We start from the raw sequence: 23,862 nt of genomic DNA on the forward strand, positions 1-23,862 counted from the left end.
GAGGTCGCGGGATCGAATCCCGGCCATGGCGGCCGCATTTCGATGGGGGCGAAATGCGAAAACACCCGTGTACTTAAGTTTAGGTGCACGTTAAAGATCCCCAGGCGGTCGAAATTCGCGGAGGCCTCCACTACGGCGTGCCTCATAATCAGAAAGTGATTTTGGCACGTAAAACCCCATAAGTAAATTTTTTTTTAATTTAATAGAAAGCATTGCCCGATTTACCTCCCACTGGCGCCAGCATCCGAGAACCGTCGAATCATTGACGCCGAGCAGTGGCTGAGTTACGCAGCTCCTCGGACATCAAAATTACTCGCGTCTTGAAGCGGCCGTCATAACGAAGGCATCGCCGTAGCGTTGCAAATGAACGTAGCCGAAGCGCGAAAGACCGCACCGTATGCTACGTAACGCCAGGCACAAGCACAGCGAAATAGGAGCCGATAACCCACCCCCCCCCCCAAAAAAAAAAAAAAGAAAAAGAAAGAAAAAGGTTTTGACTTCGGTTTACTTGTATAAGCTTTTAATCGAGACGTAAAAGTATAATTTGCTAACATAACGTTAAATACCGCGGGAATCAGAATATTTGCTTTAAAATCGTCAATTTTGCCGGTATTAGAATGGAATACGGGGTCGAGCTCAAGGAATGAACATGATGAAATAAAAATCGCGTTACAATCTAGCAGATACGACAGTTCATCTTGTTGGTTTCAACATGTCAGAAATATATTGGAAAGCATGCATTTCAAGTCGAATAATTCTTAATTAATCTGTGATTTTACGCTAAACATCCACTTACATCAGATAGTGACTCCGCCCACGCGAGCACAATATCGTCCAACATCCCTGACTTTATTTTTCTAAGTGATAATTTGCCACAGGACAGTACTAAAATGGAAATTATGTCGGTAATATGAGACCATCAGTTGATGTCCTGCACTTCACGTTTGAATGAAGCGAGATTTTATCAGCAGTTATTACTTTAATATCTTGATATCAGCCATTCCGAGCATACAAGCATAATCGCCTGTCTCTGTTTCGAGTATGATTCCGTTTGTGCATTGTATCCGGTAGCGAAAAATTTATGTTCTCAATATTATTGCGAGAGCAATTACCTGGACATTCCAAAGGTAATGCTGCCGTCGGCGTCGCCGTGAGGTTCCGTCAAAGTGCATGGGCGATACCATCGTCGCCGCGAGCCCTACGCTGTACGTGAGAGGGAAAACGTGCGAGGGAAGCCGGCGATCGCGCCTCAATCTCGTCCGCGCGAAAGAGACGAAAACGCAAAGAAGCGCGCAGTCTTCCATCGTGCGCGAGGCACCCAACGTTGCGAGGCACCGGGGGAGGGGAGCGAGGAGAGGTGGGGCGGCGCTCTACACCGGCTGCAACTGCGCTCGTGGCGGCTGTCGCGCGGCCGTATGATGACAACGATCTGTGTTGGGGCAGAGTCTAGGTGCGTCGACGGCACGTAGCTGCGTGGGTGCTGTGTTCTCAGCGCTCACTTTGCGGTGAAGCTATAGACAGCACGAACATGACTTCGCTCGCTGCTGCTGCCGCGTTCTGACAGCGAATTTTCGCGATCATCGAATGAGATGTGTTCATGTTTGCTTGGGCGCGCGTGACACCATGCTTGTTAATTTAGTTGGTATGTCTATGTTTACAAGTGTATACGGCAGATGAAACAACTAACCTTACTTCCTATAGCTGTCCACTAATTTGCAATCGCAATCGATGCTTGGCCTTTCGGGCAAAACCGCAACTTTTTTGTGTCTGCTGTATTTTGTCCTCAAGCGTCCAGCAATACTAAATCTCTAGTTTTCGAGTTGGCAAAAAAAGATAAAATAAGAAAAATTATTTGCGGTTCTGTAACGCGACGTGCCTCAAATATGTAAATGTATCTTACATTTCAATAGTCCGGTAAGTCCTCTGAAAATATTTTTCTGTTATAGGTAAACTCTAGTGGTTTGTGTTCTGCTGGAACATTCATATTCATTTACAAACGAACTGCCTAGTGGGTACCCACTATGTCCCGAAACATCGAGGAGCGCATCGCTTCTCCATTAGGTTGGCGCTATCCCAGCAGCATGTGGCCGCTTAAAAAGCACGCAACACATGCGGGGGCGAAAACGCTAAAGGGAACACACTGGGGGACTACTTCTGCCGTTTAGCTTCGACATCACGTCTGCGGATGCATCACGTCTGCCACTTTTCTGTTTAGCTTCGACCTATCGGCGTCAGTGACTGCCGGTGGTTCATTTACAGGGTAAAAAGACAAACAGCCTGCGTCTTGACATAAGTGACTGTATTTGTGGTCAACTGTGCAAGAATATTCCTGCAGCCGCAGTGCCGAACGACACAGCCGGCCCGTGGGATTGTTCAGTGACAGCAGCCCGCACAGGGCGTGATGGCCTGTGCTATGGAATTTGGACACTGCTCAATAGTGCGCAAGGCATTCCCTCTCGGTAATCGAGCCGTTGTACTCTGCAGCTGTCAGATGTCGGCTGGCATAGGCAAAGACAGAATTGTGACCGAGTTTGTGCTGCGCCAAGACTGAGCCCATTCCTCGACCACTTGCGCATGTTCGAACCTCTGCAGGTGGACCCAAGTTGGCCGAGATGGGCGGCGTAGTGGTGAGGTTAGAGAGCGCGGCAGCTTCAGCGACACCCCTGGTAAGAGGGACATGTTTCTGTAGAAGGTCGGTAAGTAGTCATGCAATTGGTCACAGTCTTTCACGAAGCGTCAAAGTAGGAACACAGTTCTGCAAATCTTCAAGCGCCTTTCTGTGACCAGTGTACAAGAAAATAATACAAACAAATTGCGGGTCTGGTTGCATACCGGAAGCGTCAACTACATGTCCCAGCACGATTACTTGTCGGTGGCCAAAGTGACATATAGGCGTGGTCAGTTGCAGCCTTGCTTTACGGAAAAAATCAATAGAAGCCGAGAGACGCTCAATGTGACTCTCAAACGAGGATGAAAATAAAGTTACATCCTGCAGATAAGAGACGCATGTGACATATAACTCCCTAAAGCGATTATTCCATCACTCGTTCAAATGCTGTCATCGCAACACAGTCATCGCTTCGCCTCCATGAATGCTTTTTCCAAGCATCTCCGGTTTTACCTGGAAGCCGCCTAAATCTTCCTGATGACATCAGCACCCTGTGCTCTTTGTGGAGGCCCTCACGTTCTGGGCACATGCAGTCCCCGTCATCGTTCGTTCAAGCCATCTATTACTCATAATCATGTTTTGTTTCAATAAACGCCCTACGCTAGTGCTTTCTGTGCTTGCTGACAAGACTCTTAGGACGCTACGCGTTACCGTGCCCGAATTTTATTTTTCAAATGGAATATTTTTCTACCAACCACGCGCTTTGGGTAGTCTCGAACCCCTTTTGGTTTATTTTGGATTGCTTTTACGCCCGCTATTGCTATAAGTAGGAGCGTGCTTGCCCCACATTCTTTTGTTTTATTTCTATGAATACCGGGTGGCGAAGAGTATGGAGTGGGGCGTTGCGTAGACCGAGAGGTGTGACTGAATTGGCACACACCGACAGGAGTGAAAAATACGGTCTCCTCTTGGTCCTTCCCGTCGACTGATATTGCAATAAACAAACGAAACGTCTATTTACGAAACGTTGTTGGCCCTATGCAGACAGTCTAGAGCGTAATGAATTCGTGGTAAAGGATAAACGTCGTATTTTAATGCAAAAAACCGCCACGTGCCATCTTTATTTTTGACTAGCTTGGCCTGCTGATGAGTAGTTTAACAAATAAAGTTTGGGCAAAAGGCGATGTTCAACGTCAAAGGTCAGGTAGCCAAGGGGCGGTGGATCGCTCACTTAGTCACGATCATATGCGTCAATGTAGCCTTGAGGCAAGGAACATGCTCCGAAGATTAGTCGGAACGAGAGCCTTTACTGCAAACGGAGCTTTGTGGTCGTCCTCTACTGCACAAAGCGCAGCCAGCGACATGCATTTGTGACGGACTTGCTTACTCAAGCCAAAGTTGGCTACAGGTAAGCACGTCCGGTTAGCGGTAAGGAGCGAGTGAGGCACAGTGACATCGCGCGTTATTAATACATCAGGAATTGATGAGACGACGTACTGACCATCGCTCACCGGAGTGGAAGAGAGCATCTCAACGAATGTTAGGGCGGACGATTACGGTAGTACTGTACTTGCTCGAGGCCTTGGTAGGACATTAAATTAAGAAGGAGCCGGAAGTTCCAGACCGGGGGTATCAGCGGAATGAGTTGTGAGGAAATCGAGTTCAACTATAAGGTCATGGGGTAATGGTCGAGAACAGTAAAAAATGCAGTGGATATTTAGCGGTAAATTCGAGAGAAGTGCATTAGCGTTATGTCGCACCCCCTTGAAGGTGCGGCACCATGACTTAAAGCGTGGTTTGTCAAAGGTTGCAAGGCCCCCATGAGGCTGTTCTTGGGATTTTCATTGCTAGCGGAAATACCTCAAGAGTGGTGCATTTTCACGGACTCAAAACCCGCGCTGCAAATTTTGGGATGCTTCCTGCGCCACACCGCATATCAGGTTCTGGCACTGCAGATCACCGAGCTACTTTCATGAGCTCAAGAAAAACACAACCGCACAGTGTTCCAATGAATCCCGGGAATCTGTGGGCTCAACGGTAATGAGATGGCCGATGCTGCTGCAAGGCGCGCCCTCAGCAATGGCCTGCGAACTGTAGTGCCATTTTCCAGACCGGACATCACATGCCTCCTGTCGGAATGAATGAGGAGTGCGACGAGAAGATACTGGGCCCAGCCAGACGCTCGTCACGTCCGCCTTAAAAGGCTGGATCCCGATATGAAATTTCCTATTCTGCGTGGAATTCCACGCCCTCATACATGCCTGATACACAGACTGCGATTAGGCGTCTCCTTCACGCGCAAATATTTGCACATTGTTGGACGGACAGACTCCCCGGACTGTTCAGTGTGTGGCGCTGTAGAGACTATAGAACATGTGCTCGTGGTGTGCCCTGAGTATGCGCGCGAAAGACTGACAATGGCAGATACATTGAGACATTTACACAATGGACCGCTGTCGGAGGACCTCTTGCTAGGCGCATGGCCACAGAGTTGGCAGACGACAGAGACAATGCGTGGACTTTCACGTTTCCTAGGTGACACGGGCCTGGACTCACGCATCTGATACCAGTTGTGTAATGTGTCCTTCACCTCGTTCCTCCCATTATCATCCCCCATTGTGACCCTTTTTCTTCCCCTCTTCCCCTTCCCTTACGTAGAGAAGCAGGCCAGATGCTCCATTATCCGGCCGACTTCTCTGCATTTTCCAATCATTAAAATACTTCTTCTTCTTCTTTTCAAGGTGAAAATAAATGCGATTGGCTGATATTCACAAGACTTTTGCTCGCTGCGTGCGAAAAAAGTCAAAGTAAACATCACACCACAAAATCCGAGAAGTTACTTGCAGTGCGAGGCGTCCTGCGCAGTTGGCACGTCGCGCATGCAAGGCAGTATAAGAAAACCACGTGTGCAGAAAAGCAGCGTCGGTGGGCAGTTTTTACCTAAAGGAGAAAAACTTGGCCACATTGTTCGCGGCAGTCGCTGCCTACTGTCGGTAGTCTGGCGCCCAGCACGAAGAAGGCAGGACAGGCGCTGTCATGTCGTCATGTATTCGTGGCCTTTTTATAGCGCTTATAATGCATCAGACTACTCGAACCAACTCGCCTAGCATTCTGTCTTCAGTACTTGAGTGCCAAGCACTGTCTTATCTAAGAGAGCGTTTCCAGCGGGCACTCCACTCACAGGTATCCTGGGAAAGGTGTAGATTGTCTTCTTCTTGTTGGAACCCATGACCACCGTGACATGCACCAGCGAGCGACTGCGGACAAAAAAAAAAGGCTTGCTTTTCAACAGTACACCTATCCTGGCAGGAAAACTACGAATGTTTCCCTGCCGTAGATGCATACAGTTCTTGTTTCTCGCAAAATAATCAGTGCTTCCCGAGCGTTTCGCACTGGGCATTAGTTATACTGACCGATACCTGTAACATCTAGCTTAAGCTCATTTCAAAGTATTGCAGCCTGGGTCTTGTGAAAAGCAAGCTACGTTATTATGGCCCGGCAGTGGATTGAATAGCGCTGGAGAGTGCGCGCTTTGTATGTAACTGGTTTAACTGGTTTTATTATTCCAGAGCGCTTAATACTATGGAGTGACTTGTAATGAGATCGTGGTTTTGGTATGTGAAAACTTGGAACTTAATTCATTATTTAAATATGGACAGGATGGCAGATAAAAAAATGCATAAAAAATGTGGTGGCAACATTTCTTACGCAGTTCTATCTCAGATGATGTCGGAGTACATTGGTTATTGCAGGTACCATGATAACCCAGCAAACGAGAATTCTTTTGGTTTTGCTCCTCCTCTGCGCGGCCGCCATTTCAGGAAATTTAACTCGTGCCTGGTAACAGGGCCGGCGTGCGCGGCCGCCATTTCAGGAAATTTAACTCGGTGCCTGGTAACAGGGCCGGCGAACCTTCGTCCCACATTTGTTGTTTTTGATCCCATTTGCTGTCATCATCATCATCATCATCATCATCATCATCATCATCATCATCATCATCATCATCATCATCAACATCATCATCAGCCGCAGCAGCCTGGTTATGCCCACTGCAGGGCAAAGACCTCTCTCATACTTCTCTGACTACCCCGGTCATGTGCTAATTGTGGCCACGTTGTCCCAGCAAACTTCTTAATCTCACCCACCACCTAACTTTCTGCCGACCCCTGCTACGCTTCCCTTCCCTTGTAATCCAGTCCGTAACCCTTAATGACCATCGGTGGTCTTCCCTCCTCATTACATGTCCTGCCCATGCCCATTTCCTTTTATTGATTTCAACTAAGACGTCATTGACTCGCGTTTGTGCCCCTCACCCAATCTGCTCTTTTCTTATCCCTTAACGTTAGAACCATCATTCTTCTTTCCATAGCTCGTTGAGTCGTCCTCAATTTAAGTAGAACCCTTTTCGTAAGCCTCCAGGTTTCTGCCCCGTACTGGTACTGGTAAGGCACAGTACTGGTAAGGCACAGCTGTTATACACTCTTCTCTTGAGGGATAATGGCAACCTGCTGTTCCTTATCTGAGAATGCCTGCCAAACGCACCCCAGCCCATTCTTATTCTTCAGATTATTTCAGTCTCATGATCCGGATGCGCGGTCACTACGTGCCCTAAGTAGACGTGTTCCCTTACCACTTCCATTGCCTCGCTACCTATCGTAAACTGCTGTTCTCTTCTGAGGCAGTTAAACATTACTTTAGTTTTCTGCAGATTAACTTTTAGACCCACCCTTCTTCTTTGCCGCTCCAGGTCAGTGAGCATGCATTGCAATTGGTCCGCTGAGCAGGGTTGCCAGATTGGGCTATTAATAGCCAAATTAGGCAACTTTTTGTCCCAATTGGCGTCAGAATTTTTCTTTTGGCTATTTGGCTATTTTTGGGCTACATATTCTTCCTGTGTAAAAAAAGTAAAAATAGTTCATCGCAAATGAAAAACACGCTGGAATCAAAATGCAGACGACAGCAGGATACAGAAATTGCGCGCGTCTGCTACAAAATAAAAAATTTTCAACTTCTCTGTTAGAGAACACATATGGATGTCAAAAGGTCAAGGATCGCTTTGATAATTTCAATTAAGAAAGCTGGCCTCAGGAAACACGCCTCCATACGCGAACTAACGCTACCCGCCCGCCAGCAAACATATATTGCTGCTCTCTCCACATGTGAGCTTTCGGCGCCCTACGTTTAAAGCATGAGATGCTTTTTGCTCCCGTTGACGGTGCGCCGCGGGTGAACTCCGCGCCAGAACGGAGGAAAAACACCGGACTGAATCTAACCGAAATTTGCCGAATTTTCTGCCTCCCGCATGGCGCCTACGTGGCAGTTTGCTCGGACCCTTCGTGCCCGAATTGCCCCTGCTCCAACGCCAACGTAGAACATATCCTTTTCCGTCGACCTACACCCACCGCAGCCATCCATTCCCTACGCAACTCCAAACCCTCCTCCTGTCTTTGCTATCACTATCCGTATCAAATTCCGCCGTCGAACGAGTGTTCAGCCAGGTCTCACTCATTAAAACCAACCTTCGAAATAGAATGTCGAACGAGACATTGGTAGCACTTTTCCATCTGAAGTTTGCCCTGGCCAGGAACGGAGGCTGCTGCAAGGATATTAAACCGGGCCAAGAATTTTTCTCCAGCTTCAGCTTTGATATTTCGTGTGGACCAAGCAGTTCCACCTAGCAATAAACTTGTGATGCTTAATAATAACAACATACTTTTTTATGTCTATATATTGTACTAGATTTTGTACCAACCGCACGACTTGGTCTTGCAATTTTTTGTAGTTTTTTTGTTTAGTGCATTGGTATGGTGTTACGCGAAATTATCATGAGCTGTAAGCTACCAATAATACTGAACGTCTGAATGCATGCCATTGCTTAGCGCATTTATTGCGCGGTGCTATTTGTGTGTTGTTCTTTTCGTGATTTTTTGGTGCTCTGGGAAAAATAAAACAGTGCGTTTGCAATGATGATCGCATTTGCCTTATCATAAATTTGCCTGCATGCGTGCGTTTCTGCACTTCTTGCGCTTGTGGAGCATCCGTTTTCCGTGCCGCATGTCCTCCTTTACCATGCGCGTGGCCATGCGTGGAAAAATTTATATGTAGGTATTCTTGCCGAAAATTAATTCAATATGCTTAAGAAATGACCACAGAAAGACAAAGCTTTTTGGCTCCTTTTGGGCTACCCAAAATTTTCGCATTTCGCTACATTTGGGCTGCAGCGGAGGCCAAATTGGCTACCTGTGGTTGGAGCAGATCTGGCTCCAACCACAGGAGCCAGATCACAGGAGCACGAGTTACTAAGCAAGGCAATATCATCAGTGAATCGCAAGTTACTAAGGTATTCTCCATTAACTCTTATCCCCAATTCTTCCCAATCCAGGTCTTTGAATACCTCCTCTAAACATACTGTGAATAGCATTGGAGAGATCGTATCTCCCTGCCTGACGCCTTTCTCAATTGGAATTTTGTTGCTTTCTTTATGGAGGACTACGGTGGCTGTGGAGCCGCTATAGATATCTTTCAGTATTTTTACATACGGCTCGTCTACACCCTGATTCCGTAATGCCTCCATGACTGCTGAGGTTTCGATTGAATCAAACACTTTCTCGTAATCAATGAAAGCTATATATAAGGGTTGGTCATATTCCACACATTTCTCTATCACCTCATTGATAGTGTGAATATGGTATATATTTGAGTAGCCTTTACGAAATCCTGCCTGATCCTTTGGTTGACAGAAGTCTAAGGTGTTCCTCATTCTATTTGCGATTACCTTAGTAAATACTTTGTACGCAACGGACAGTAAGCTGATCGGTCTATAATTTTGCAAGTCTTTGGCGTCCCCTTTCTTATGGATTAGGATTCTGTTAGCGTTCTTCCAAGATTCCGGTACGCTCGAGGTCAAGTGGCATTGCGTATACAAGGGGGCCAGTTTTCTAGAACAACCTGCCCACCATCCTTCAACTAATCTGCTGTTGCTTGATCCTCCCCAGCTGCCTTCCCCTTTTGCATAGCTCCTAAGGCTTTCTTTACTTCTTCCGGCATTACGTGTGGGATGTGAAATTCCTCTAGACTATTCTCTCTTCCATAATCGTCGTGGGTTCCACTGGTACTGTATCAATCTCTATAGAACTCATCAGCCACTTGAACTCAGCCATTTGCTGTATGCTTTTCCTAATGGCAGTTGTGTAGTCTCAAAAAAGAAACATTGACTTGTTTACATTTAGGTATGGTAAGTCCAGCGTAAGGTTGGGCATCGCAGTATTAAGACATGCATGAGAGCCATTCAGTGAAATTTTGGGTGACTCCTACAACTTCTCTATTAGACGAGACTGCTTACTTGTCTGAAGCCCCCGTGACGAGGCCGGTCCTGAACACCAGGCCCTTGTAGCGCACCTCACTGTGAAGACGTGATGTTCGTGCTCAATCATTATAACGACGAGACACAGTGCACTACTTTTTTTTAAATTTAACATACCTTACAGGTACATTTAAGGGCATTGGGTAAGGGGGGTACAAAGTAAGCGTTTTAACAGGAGTAAACACTATAAATATCAATATAGGCCGTCACAACATCAGTAAAGCAAAATTCAAGAAATGTTTGTCTAGGCTAAGCGTTAGACAGCATAAACACAGTAATATACTCAATACACAAAAAATGCAAAAATACAAGTGTGGAAAACAGGAAAGGAAAGCAGGTCAATAACATCCTTATGCAATGTTTCTACAGGAAGCTTTGCAATACTTCGCGAAAGGCGTCACGACTTGTTAAGCACGAAATGTTATCAGGAAGACTTTTCCATACGGTTATCGCACGTGGCAGTGCTGATGCGTTAAATGACAGTGTATTGCCGAATATGCGCATGAAACTATGGCTATTGTTAAGGTGACATGACGTGCGCGCTGGTACTTCAAGCGGCAACACACGAGGTTGATTACCATGAACGTATCTATGGAAAAGGCAAAGAAGACTTATCGTGCGAAGAGTTTCAAGTGGCTGGAGCGAAATATCTGCTTTAATCTTAGTTACGCTGCAAGTTCTGTCGTAGTTGCTTGCGATGAAGCGCGATGCTCTGTTTTGAATTGATTCCGGCAGAGCAACTAAATAATTTTGATGTGGTGACCATACTGATGACGCAAATTCTAACTGTGGGCGAACAAAAGCCTGATATGCTAATTTACGAACTGTAGAAGGGGATTTACGCAAGTGCCGTCGAAGATAACCCAGAGCTTTTGAAGCTCTTGCGCAGATAGCTGTTATGGCTGTACTCCAAGAAAGATGGGTTGTAAGTTCAATGCCAAGGTACTTGTAGGACGATGTGGGAGGTACGGTGGTGTTAGTTGGGACGTAAGAAAAGCGAGAGTTTGAATGTTTTCGCGGGAAGGACATAACTTTACATTTGTCTGAGTTCAGGGTCATCTGCCACGTACTGCACCAGGAACTGACAAGGTTAAGATCGTTCTGCAATACTAAATGGTCATCAGATGTTTTTATCGTACGGTATAAAATGCAATCGTCTGCGAAAAGCCATATGTGCGGTGATATGTCTTGTGGAAGGTCATTAATGAAAATTAAGAAAAGAAGAGGAACAAGGACACTGCATTGCAGTACGCCAGAAGTAACGTCAGAAATAAGCGATGAGTAGTTATTACCAACAGTGAACTGCTGCCGCAAGGAGAGAAAGTTTCGGAGCGAAGATAAAGTTAATGAATCCAGTCGAAGCGCAGGTATTTTCGGAATTAGGCGACAATGAGCGACGAGTGCGATCAAATGCTTTCGAAAAATCTAAGAATACACAGTCAGTCTGTTGTTTGTTATTCATGCTGGAATGTAATTCTGTTGTAAGTTCGAGCAACTGAGTTTCATATGATATGCTTTTTCTGAATCCATGCTGGTTAACATAAAAACAGTCGTTTGATTCTAAATGGCGGCAGATATGCGATGCTAGGATATGTTCCAGTAGTTTACAGCAGATGCATGTTAATGAGATGGGACGGTCTTTTCGCGGAGAGTACTTGTTATCCCCTTTGAATACAGGGTAACCGTTGCAATTTTCCAGTCCAGGGGTAGTTCGCCAGATGATAAGGATTTCCTAAAGATATGACACAAAGTTTGGCTTGAAATTGTAACGGTATTTTTTACTATTTTTGAGTTGATATTGTCTATACCGAAAGATGTGGATAATTTCAGATTATTTATTAAAGACGAAATGCCATCTGCTCTAATATCTATTGGTTACATAAAAGGATATTCAAAGTCGGGAACTATGGGAACAGTGGAACAGCCTTCCTGTGTAAAAACAGATGTGAAAAAAAGGTTAAACGCTACTGGACAATCCACGTCAAACAAAGGGCTTTCACCGTCATCATGTAGCACAATATTGCGGACAGTGTTACCTGGTGATATGATTTGCCAGAATTTTCTGGGGTTATTGATTAAAAGGGATGCCAGATCACGTGAGAAATATTTGTCTTTGGCTGCGCGTAGCTCTTTGCAGTAAAATTTTAGAAAATCATTGTATGCTGCCCAAGATGAGGCTTGATTGTCTCTTCTGGCCGCCTGATACAGACGCTTCTTCTTGTTTCTTAATGTTCGAAGGTGCTTAGCAAACCAAGCATTAGATCTATCATTTGCTATAACGATTTTTGGCACGTAATTTGCTACCAGAGCTGGTAATTTTTGCTTAAACTGTTCCCAGCTGTCGTTTACCGATCTTGAATTAAAGATAGGCAGAAGCTCTTCACTAAGAAGGATAGCCAATTCAGCATTAATATTTTTGTAGTCGACTCTATTGCAATTTCTAATACTTTTAGTCTGAGCCCGATAGAAAGTTTCTGGAATATTAATGTCTAATTGAAGAATTTTGTGATCGCTCAAGCCATCAATGTAAGCAATAGGCCCGGCGGTATCAGGTGAGGTAGTTACTACTAAATCTAGGATGTTGGAACCACGGGTGTGTTGATCGACTGTCTGGGTTAGATTATAATCTAGTGTTAAGCTAATAAATTCACCAGAGGAGCGGAATGATGATGTCAGATTTGGCCAATCAATAAGTGCAAAATTAAAGTCTCGCAGGAGATAAACTGCAGCCGTGGAACATTGTTGTGTAGCACATGCAATGCGTTCACGTAGTACATCGCGAAACGAGTGGTCAGCGTCGGGCGGCCGATAACATGTACCCACTAGGACACGGGTAGAGGCTGTTGCCCATGCGACCCAAACTATTTCAGCAGGGCAATTTGTGTCTACTAGAAAGGATGAAATGGAGGTTTTTACAGCAATCAGGACACTACCACCCCTCTTCCCACTGCGGTCATGCCTTTAAATGTTACATTTGTTACTGTTGCGAAGAAGTTCATCATTAGTAATGTCGGTATGCAACCAAGTCATCAAGTGCCTGTCCTGTGAACACTAGAAGACTGCTTTCTACAGTCGATGCCTTAGACCACGAGGAATATGATGCACACTAGAAACTAATGTAGTCGAGCCATAATAAGAAAACCTGCTCATCTGCCTCTAAAATGCTTGAATTTTTATGGCACTAACTAAAAACTGCACATACACCGTGCACTATTGGCCTATCACTATTTAATAAAACCAATATTATAAACTGCGCGTACCGTTAGGGACCCACATCTCATAAAAGCTTTAGAAAATTAGAAATGATGCAACGGAAAACTGTTCGTCTTCAGCTGTTACTAGAGGAAAGCCTAAACATCGACATTCATGGCTACTAACGACATCTCTGACTTAGAGTAAAGATGAACAGTTCTTACTAAGTTAAGGGCTCGCTTTATTTCCGTACACTTAAGCACTCACTTTATTTCCGTAAACTTAACATTCGCCTCGAAGCTTAAAGAGCCCCTCACCAGGTCTGGCCATTTTGAGCTTACAAGTGCAGTGCATGCAATGCGCGCTAACGATCGTGTCTGCTAAGTATTACACCCCGACACGCCACAGAAAGAGCTTAAATTTCGTACCACACGCCATTTGCCCTCGCGGGCGCCGCGCTCCGAGCCGGACAGTCGACGTCAATCGCACAACTGCGCCTACGTCACGTTGATGGCAGTATTGCGACGTCACTCGCAGTGACACGTGACTTCGAGGATTTTTCAAGACATCAGTTATTTGTTTTTGACCCGGTGCTCCCTAAAGAAATCGGAGCTCCTTCTCTACAGCCCAACTAGAAAGGGCCGCAAGCCACATGACTGGAAACCCCCCACTGAAATTGACATTAATCTCTACACCAAGTGCGGAGATCCCATTCCCAAAGTCGCGTCCATTAGAATCTTGGGAATGACACTCGAAGGGGCGGGCACGAATAGCATCACCATTCACAAACTAGCAAAGAAGACGGATAGCGTCATCGGTCTAATCAGGCGGGTAGCTGACAGAAGGAGAGGCCTGAACGAAGAGAATCTGATAAGGCTAGTCCCCGATTTCTTGTTATGCCATTTCACGTACGTAGCGGCCATGCACGTCGGGAAGAGGGCCGAGCGAGACAAGCTAAATGCCATGATAAGGAGGGGGATCAAGAGCGAGCTCGGACTACCCAACTACACACGCACCGACCGACTCCTGCAGTTGGGTATTCATAATACCCTGGAAGAAATTGCAGAAGCACAAGAAAGGGCACAGATCCTCAGGCTCTCCGGCACCAGGGCAGGCAGACGACTCCTAATAGAGATGGGCGTCTCGCCGGCCACTGTCGACGCCTACCAGGGCCTTCCGAAAGAGCAGAAAGATAACATCATCATATCGCCCGCCCCGGCAATATGCGTCCCGAGCGCAACGTAGAAAGAAGGAAGGCCAGGGTGGTGGCGCTCCTACGCCGCGCGACAGAACTCCCTGGCGGCAGCTGCTTCGTCGACGCGGCCCAGTATGACAACAGCAACAATTTCACGGTAGTGTCGATCAACCACAGGGGTGGTTGATCGACACTACCGCCGCTTCAGTACGAAGCACGTCATCGCGTGCGGCCGAGCAAGTGGCCATTGCCTTGACCCTCCTGGACGACAAACATGCTAATATCTTCAGCGACTCCAGGGCAGCCATCCGCGACTTCAGCTTTGGCGCTGTGTGTAAGGAAGCCTGTCGCATCCTCGACGGCAAAAGCATCGCCACCCATACCCTCACGTGGTTCCCCGCTCACATTGGATCCATCATGGGATGCCCCACAAACCTCAACGAGCTGGCCCACTCCAAGGCGTGAGGTCTCGCTTTCCGCGACCATGGAGAACTCCAACGCCAGCCCGCAGTGGTGAAGAACAGAGATCAACCGACCACATACAATGAAATTGCTCAGCACTTTTATCTCGGCAGGAGAGACTTTCCCCTTCCTCACAAGAAGTTAAATAGAGCGCAGGCATTGACCCTCAGATTATTGCAAACAGGCTCGTATCCCAGCCCTACTTTATACCACAAGCTTTATCCCGACACCTATGCCACTAGTTCTTGCAGGCACTGCAATGACATCGCTAGCCTAGACCATATGCTCTGGTGTTGCCCCTCGTTACGAGGCACAGAACAAATCAATGAGGACAAGTGGCTCTCCGCTATCAAGAGCCCCGATGCCGGGGCGCAACTATGGGCTGTCCAGAGGGCCCACGATGCGGCGGTCAGGCATGGACTGACTGTCCCAACGTGGGAGCGGCCCACAGCGCGCTGAGTCGCGTACCTCAGGACATTAATTAAAGGTTTTTATCCATCCATCCATCCGTTACTTCAATAGACAAATTAAAGTTTAGAAAAATAATGAAACGTATAAACCAAATAGCTGCGCGTTTTCGTTTTACTTCATGCCGTAGCAAAAGATAGGTACTTCCGCTCTGTCTGCTTGATCCCACGTCGAGCAGTCGCGCTCGGAGAACGAAACTACGCAATTTTCTATCCTGTTCCAGCGCCGCGATCAAGCTCTTTCATCCTCTCGCGTCTGCCTCAGAGCTCGTGATTTTACCACTGAGTCATACCGCTAATGAGGTATCCTCGTGCAGGGCGCACAAAATCGTCCGTTGCCTGAAACGAAACAAACGCAACAGCTTGCGCGCGAGACCGTCAGCGGAAGTGCGCCACTCAGCGGAAGCGCTAGAGAGCGAGAAAAAAAGAGGCGGGGGCCATGACGTATTCGTCACGCGATCCTTCGGCTCCGATATGGGAGGATGCAGGGAAAGAATTTTGGTTGCAGAGGCTAGAAGGGGCAAGTTGAGAGATCGTCTATGGTGGCGGTGACGCCCACCTTCGGAAACCATGGGTTAGCGACACTTGAAATAGTTATATTTCTCCTATTAATGAACTATTTCCAAAAGTTCTTACAGAACACTCCTTAGAGGACACGGGGCTTTAAATCGCTACACTTATCACGTCGATGGCACCAAATGGGTCCCTGTGGTACCACGTTCTCTGCAACGTGAGGTGCTCGAAGCCTTTCACGATCGTCCGACGGCCGGTCATCTAGACTACCACAAGCCTAAACACAGAATACGAAGTCGCTGCTCCTGGCCTGGCCTGTCTTCAGCCGCTCCGAAGTACGTTGCATCCTGCATTCATTGTCAAAGCCGTAAATCTCCAACGACAGCTCCTTCTGGCTCTTTACAACCTCTGCCTTGTCCCGCTTCGCCTTTCGAAGTACTCGGAATAGACTTGTACGGTCCTCTTCACACGACCTCACATGGCAATGGTTGGATTGTAACCGCCGTAGACCATCTAACACGCTCGCACTCATCGCTTGAGAGCGAGAAAAAGAGAGGCGGGGACCATGACGTATTCGTCACGTGATCCTTCGGCTCCGATATGGGAGGACGCAGGGAAGGAATTTTGGTTGCGGAGGCTAGACGGGGCAAGTGGAGAGATCGTCTATGGTGGCGGTGACGCTCACCTTCGGAAATCTGCGTCCTGGGAGATGCCGGTGTTAAGGAGGTTGAGGCGACGGCAGTACGCGAGGAGAAACAGATGCTGTTCCGAGAAAGGAGCTGCTGGTGGTACAGGAGTAGAAAGGATCGATACATCAAGAACGAAACTTGGTGAGCGGCCATAGGCGAGGAAAAACGGCGAAAAGCCGGTGGTACGTCAGTCGTCTTATAGGCGAATGTCACGAACGGCAGGATTGCATCCCAGTTCATGTGGTCGGGGCGGATGTAATTCGCAGTCATTTCGTACAGGGTACGATGAAAACGCTCCGTCAAGCCGTTGGTCTGCGGATGGTAACTGTAAGTCGTTTTGTGAATTGTGTTAGAGGCGCGCAGAACTTCGATAAAGATAGAAGAGAGGAAGACTCTGCCGTGGTCACTGAGGAGAACATGCCATGGCGTAAGAAAATGTTGTGTATAAAGATATCGGCGACTTCAGCATGCAGTCCCCGATGGTAGAGAAGCTGTATCCGCGTCGGCATGACCAAAATTTTCTATGAGAGGCCCTCCAAGTCCAACGAGCTTGTAGACAGACATACGCAAGCTCGCGTACTTACAACCTACTTCGCACGCATCAATCTTCTCAAGCACTTCCTTCTTCCTCTGACCACCAATGAGTGGAATGCGTTACCACCTGCAGCATTTTGTGAAAGGAATAGCCCTTACTTTGAAAAAAATAATAAAATGAAACACTGCCGGCTTGTGTGACTGCCGAATCACAACCTAATTTCTAGCGAAGCTGTTTCTTTTGAGCAGTTCAAACAAAAGTACATTGTAAATAAATCACGCAGTTTAAAACATTGCCCCTACATGACGGCTCTGTTAGAAACCTTGACGTCCTATAACGTCTTCGGGCACTTTGAATATTTTTGCATCAACGCAATATATATAGTTGATTACGCAGATTTTATTTTGCGATACATTTGAAATGATATTGTAAGGAACCGCTTTATTCCAGCCGAGCTCGTGCTACTACGACAAGGATCAAGCTGTACAAGAAGATGTACAATGGAAGATTATATGTGGAGATTATGAAGTTGAAAGTCAGGCATGTGTTAAGCTCACATTAATTTCCTCGTGCTGTAGAAGTGGCCACCTGGTTGCGCGGAAGTATTATGAAATGCGTCGAGTATATGGCTTTAAGCGAGAGACATGCACTATCTCTGTCCGAGGGCAACGGTAAACGGACGGCGTTCTAAGGGGCGAAAAGCGGTAATTGACAGGGGGTGTCTGCTCAATGACCGTGTAATTTCCAATAAAACGTGTGAGAGATTTTTCGCATAAGCCGGGAACGCGCACAGGAGTCCAAAGAACTTCGTCGCCAGGAGAAAAAGTCACAGCACGGTGAGTCCAGTCGTAACAAGACTTGCGAGCGTCCTGGGAGATGCCGGTGTTAAGGAGGGTGAGGGCGACAGCAGTGCGCGAGGAGAGACAGAAGCTGTTCCGAGAAAGGAGCTGCTGGGGGTACAGGAGTAGAAAGGATTGATACATCAAGAACGAAAATTGGTGAGCGCCCATAGGCGAGAAAAAAGGCGAAAAGACGGTGGTACGTTAGTCGTGTTATAGGCGAATGTCACGAACGGCAGGATTGCATCCCAGTTCATGTGGTCGGGGCGGATGTACTTCGCGATCATTTCGGAGAGGGTACGATGAAAACGCTCCGTCAAGCCGTTGGTCTGCGGATGGTAGCTGGAAGCCGTCTCGTGAATTGTTTTAGAGGCGCGCAGAACTTCGATAATGATAGAAGAGAGGAAGACTCTGCAGTGGTCGCTGAGGAGAGCACGCCATGGCGTAAGAAAATGTTGTGTAGAAAGAAATCGGCGACTTCAGCATGCAGTCCCCGATGGTAGAGAAGCTGTATCCGCGTAGCGTGTTAGATGGTCTACGGCGGTTACAATCCAACGATTGCCATGTGAGGTCGTGTGAAGAGGACTGTACAAGTCTATTCCGAGTACTTCGAAAGGCGAAGCGGGACAAGGCAGAGGTTGTAAAGAGCCAAAAGGAGCTGTCGTCGGACATTTGCGGCTTTGACAATGAATGCAGGATGCAACGTACTTCGGAGCGGCTGAAGACAGGCCAGGCCAGGAGCAGCGACTTCGTATTCTGTGTTTAGGCTTGTGGTAGTCTAGATGACCGGCCGTCGGATGATCGTGAAAGGCTTCGAGCACCTCACGTTGCAGAGAACGTGGTACGACCGGGACCCATTTGTTGCCATCGACGTGATAAGTGTAGCGATTTAAAGCCCCATTGTGCAGCTTGAATTAATTAAGTTGTCGGCAAAGTCGGGCGTTCGGAGGTGACGAAGAACCTTCCATACATTGGAGAATAGTTCGGCAGTGGGGGTCGGCACAATGTTGGGACAGAAGGACAGATGGGCTGTTGGGTCTTAGCGAATCGAGGGTTGCGATGGGTAAAGTTGATGAAGAGGACTCGGGACGTACACTAGTACGGAGATGCGATGGTGAATTGTCATAGTTCGGCAGAGGGTAGCGAGATAGAGCATCGGCATCTTGATGCTTCTTTCCAGCCCTGTAGGTGACATCGACGTAGTGCTCCTGTAAGCGAAGCACCCAACGACCAAGGCGACCCGATAAATTCTTTAGCGATGAGAACTAGCACAGGGCGTTATGGTCGGTAACGAATGTAAAATGGCAGCCGTGAAGATATGGGCGAAATTTTTGCACTGCCTAAACAACAGCAAGGCAATCCTGCTTGGTTACGGTGTAATTCACAGTTGTGGTTAGTGTACGACTAGCGTAAGCAATTACTGGTTCGCGGAACGTGTTGACACGTTGCATTAGAATGGCACCCAGACCATGACGGCTAGCGTCAGTGTGAAGGATGCTGGGCGCGGTCGCATCGAAGTGGCATAGTACTGAGTCTGACGTCAGGGCATGTTTCAAAGCCAGGAAAGCACGTTCACATTTGTCGGGCCAGTGGAAGGGCGCATTACTATCGAGGAGTTGATGAAGCGGGGACGCAAACGCAGCGACGTTGCGCATGAAACACCGGAATTAAGAAGCAAATCCGGGAAAACGCCGCAGGTCTTTTTGACGCAGTGCACGGCGAAATTCGAGGACAGCAGCAAGCTTCTCAGGGTCCGTCCAAATACCCTCTTTGCTGACCCGTGTGCCCCAGAACTTTTATGGTGTTGCTGGCGAAACTGCATCTTTTTTGTATAGCTGCAGGCCAGCGTTTTTAAGACAGGCAAGGGCTTCATCAAGACGTTGCAAATATTGTGAGAACGTTATTGAAAACACTACCATGCCGTCGAGATAGCACAGGCAGGTTTTCCATTTCAAACCACGCAGGACATTATCGATCATGCGCTCGAAGGTGACATGCGAATTGCAGAGTCCAAAAGGCATCACACTGAACTCGTAGAGCCCGTCAGGGGTAGCAAACACCGTTCCTTCTTTGTCAGATTCGGACATGAGTATTTTCCAGTAGCCTGATCAAGGCTAGAAAAATGTTTGGCGACGCGGAGCGAATCTTGTGCATCGTTGATCCGTGGCAGGGGGTAAACATCTTTGCACGTGATTTTGTTCAGCGCACGGTAATCGACGCGAAAACGCACTCAGCCGTCTTTCTTCTGCACTAGAACAACTGGGGACTCGAGGAAGGACGTATGACATTTCGTCTAAGCATGTATGATACGTTTTTATTGATGATATCGCGCTCTGTAAGAGACATGGGATATGGGCGCCGCTGAACAATGCGGGAGCCATCAGTCTCCATGTGCTGAGTAGCGGTGGCAGTGATACTGTGGACGGGCGAATTGATGTTGAACAAGGAACGGTGTTTGTTCCATAGTGAGAGGAGATCTTGACTCTCGGCAGGCGTTAGGTCAGGGCTTATGGTTGCCAACAATGGTGTGGAAGAGGCATTAGTTGGCGGCGAAATTGACTCGGGTGGCACTATCGAAAGTGTGACAAGTGCAGCGGGATGAGTGTCAACAGCGCAAGTGACAGTTGATCCACGAGTTCGGGAGTTCGGGAGTTTGGTTTAAGGTGCTAAGCAATGCAGACCCCTCAGAGAAGAGAATAAGGCCAGGGGTAATCAGAATCCCTCGAGATAGGGTATGGCCGCAATGCAGAATGAATACGTTGCTATCCACAATATTTCAGGAGTTGACACTTATAATCACTTCTCTAGATGGCGAAAGAACGTAATCCGAGGAGGTGACGAGACGAATGCATTCTTCATGGTTAGGAAGAGAAGTGCCTGTGGCATCCAGTTGTATGAGGCCCTGACGACAAGAGATAGAAGCGGACGCGAAAGATAACTCACGCCCTAAGATAAGTTCATGGGTACTCACGAAATGCCGCAAAATCAATGTGGTGACGAATTCCCTCAATGAACACACAAACAGTGCACGGCAGGATTGGACGAATAATAGCGTTGGTCGCGGCAGGGAGAGAAGGGCCGGAGCAAGACGTGGTAAATTTTCGGGGGCGCGTACAAAAGTCAGCACAAATAATCGATATGGCAGTGCCTGTATCAACGAAAGCTTCGACGTATACACCTTCTACAAGCACTGTCAACAAGTTGGATGGCCGCTCCGGAGGAATTGTAGGCTGTCCACTGGATGCAGTTTCGCCTCCTAAAACTGCATCGGGGAATTTTCCGAGGGGGCGTTCGTGACCTGAGAAGCGGGTCGGAGAGGTGACAGCGAACGACGACATGTAGACGGCGACGTGCGGGGAGATGCACGAGAATTCACAGGCATATCAGTAGGATAGGAAGAAGAAGGTGACCGGTGATAAGAGGAGGCGGTAAGACGTGCGCTGATAGCCCAATGCTGAATGGACGCTTGTACGTACGTAGCCACGTTGCTCATCTTATTGACGCCTTCGACAAAATCGGGAGATGTGCCCTCGATAGCCACAGTTGTAGCAAATGGGTCTGGCAGGATGCGGAGCGTAGTAACGCTGACAACGAAGCCACTGAAGAGTGTTCTTCTGGTGGAGCTGAAGGGGCGCTGACGGCTGGAGAGAGCGCCGCATAGTTGGCATAGGTTGGCACCTAATGAGTGCAGGGGCCGTCGGAGCACGGTAGACGCGATGCGGACGTGATCTCTTGTCGTAAGCGCTAGAGCAGTCCGACCCGATCCCGACAAGCTTGCCGCGGTAACCGTTTTTCCTCCTCAGGCCGACAGGAAGGCCGTGCGGCGTTTCCTAGGCTTGTGTGGGTATTATCGCCGTTTCTTTGAAGACATCTGGCATATAACGCAACCCCTGGCACGCCATTTGCCTGGACCAATGAGCAACAGGTGGCTTTAGCTGAACTACGACAACGCATGCAGTGAGCACCCGTCCTGGCACAATTTGGCGACGACGCTGACACCCAGGTACAGACTGACGCCAGTAACATCGGTCTCGGCGCAGTACTCGTCCAACGTCAAAACGGCAATGAAAGAGTGCCGAGGCGAACTACTCTACCACAGAAAAAGAGTGTCTCGCGGTTGTGTGGGCGATCACAAAGTTTCGTCCTTATCTGTACAGCCCTCCTTTTAAAGTGGTGACTGACCACCATGCCCTATGTTCGTTGGCAAACACGCAATCCTTCAGGACGAGTGGCACTGTGGAGCTTGTGGCTACAGGAATTTGACGTCACCATCGTTTACAAGTCCGGCCACAAGCATGAAGACGCTGACACACTGTCGCGTGTGTCACCACACTCCGACAGTCGCTCCTTGGTCGCCGCCGCAAAAGGAGGCTTCGAGGCGCGCTGTCGTTATACGGCTGCCGTCATAACGCCAGCCGTCGTTCGCCGCGCCTTGGTAAACGCCGCAAAACGACACTACGGGACGCCCGCAATTTCTGAGAACTAACGTATGGCGCACTGTCAATAGGCACCCACTCTGTTTTTACTGCGGAGGCGCCAGACATATTTCCCGTCATTGCTCGCATCGTGACATATCATTTCGACCTCTTCGTCTGTGGTCCTATGCTGGACGTGCAAATGACAACACCATGCTACGCCGCGACGACGCGGCTTTTGAAGGACTTCCAATAGCACACCCGAGTGACGAATTTGTGCCCAATGACCGGTCCGATTTCGGCCGTCGGTCGCACTTCCCAACCCCTCCATGTCAGATGGCTTCACCTACTAGACGTGCTTTTGCTGACCTCCGATGACGAAGGTCGCCCAGCCCCCGTCAGTGAAACTGAAGGCGGCGACCTCTGGGGCTAAGGTTGCAGGTAAGACAATAAAAAGCCCCCAACACTGTCGCTGCAGAACGACGTGAAGCCGATAAGCACCGAAGAAACTGTGAGCGCCGACATTGATGTTTTCGTGGATAGGCAGCCGGTGACAGCGTTAGCCGACACTGGTGCCGACTTCTGTATAGTAAGTCAGGAACTCGTCCTCCGCCGGAAGAAAGTAAAGATACTATGGACGGGACCTCACATAAGGACGGCAGGCGGCCAATTTCTGATGCCTACTGGAATATTTACTGCTAGAATTAAAATCGGGGATTCTTCTTTCGTGGCCGCTTTCATCGTTCTTCCTGGATGCTGGAAATATTTTAATTGTAAATGTCACCGACGGGTGCACGAACCTGTTGCTAACAAATTTTAGGACAGAGCGACGGCACCTCCTCGAGGGCACGGCTGTGGCTTATTTTGACGGCGTTTCGGATGTTCGCGGCTGCAGTTCACTACTCGAAGAAGCACCTGTGCAATACCCCGCTCCTGTACTTGACGTCATCACTGTTTTGTTGCAGCACGAACGAGAACGGATTCTTACGCTAGTGGCAAAGTTCAACGACTACTTTGCGTCGACGTCCAGGGTCAGTCGGACGCCTCAAACAAAGCACTGAATAATTACAGAAGATGCGACCAGACAAATCCACCAAAATGCTTATCGTGTGGCCCCGGAGAACGTGCAGCCATACAACAAGTGACCAAAATATTTGAAGACGACGTGATCCAACCATCAACGAGTCCTTGAGGATCTCCTGTAGTTCTAGTCAAGAAAACAGATGGCAGTTTTCGTTTCTGTGCGGACTACCAAAAACTGAATTAGGTGATCAAGAAGGACGTTTACCCGCTTCCCCGTATAGATTATTCACTCGACAGGCTTCGACACGCACGTTACTTCTCTTCATTGGACTTAAAAAGCCGATATTGGCAAATTGAAGCAGACCCCAGACACCGTGAACAAACTGCTTTCGTGACGCCGGACGGCCTATACGAATTTAAGGTCCTGCTTTTCGGCTTGTGCTCTGGCCCTGCTACGTTCCAACGCCTCATGGATGCTGTACTTTCGGGTCTGAAGTGGAAAACCTGCTTAGTGCCTCTCGACGACGTCACCGTGTTCTCCGCAACGTCTGAAGAACACCT

General features: G+C 48.1%; 1 protein-coding gene across 1 annotated transcript in view; it reads right to left on the reverse strand.

Moving 5' to 3' along the window:
- LOC126524711 (uncharacterized) overlaps positions 1-23,862 on the reverse strand; it is a 313,342-nt gene that overhangs the window by 62,092 nt on the left and 227,388 nt on the right. Inside the window, exons 16-17 of the mRNA XM_050172996.3 lie at positions 9,951-10,010; positions 5,790-5,865 (exon numbers count right to left, since the gene is read on the reverse strand). Coding sequence (XP_050028953.2) covers positions 5,790-5,865; positions 9,951-10,010 — 136 coding nt within the window. The remainder of the gene's footprint in view (positions 1-5,789; positions 5,866-9,950; positions 10,011-23,862) is intronic.

This window comes from Dermacentor andersoni, chromosome 3, assembly GCF_023375885.2.
Source record: "Dermacentor andersoni chromosome 3, qqDerAnde1_hic_scaffold, whole genome shotgun sequence".
Classification (NCBI taxonomy): domain Eukaryota; kingdom Metazoa; phylum Arthropoda; class Arachnida; order Ixodida; family Ixodidae; genus Dermacentor; species Dermacentor andersoni.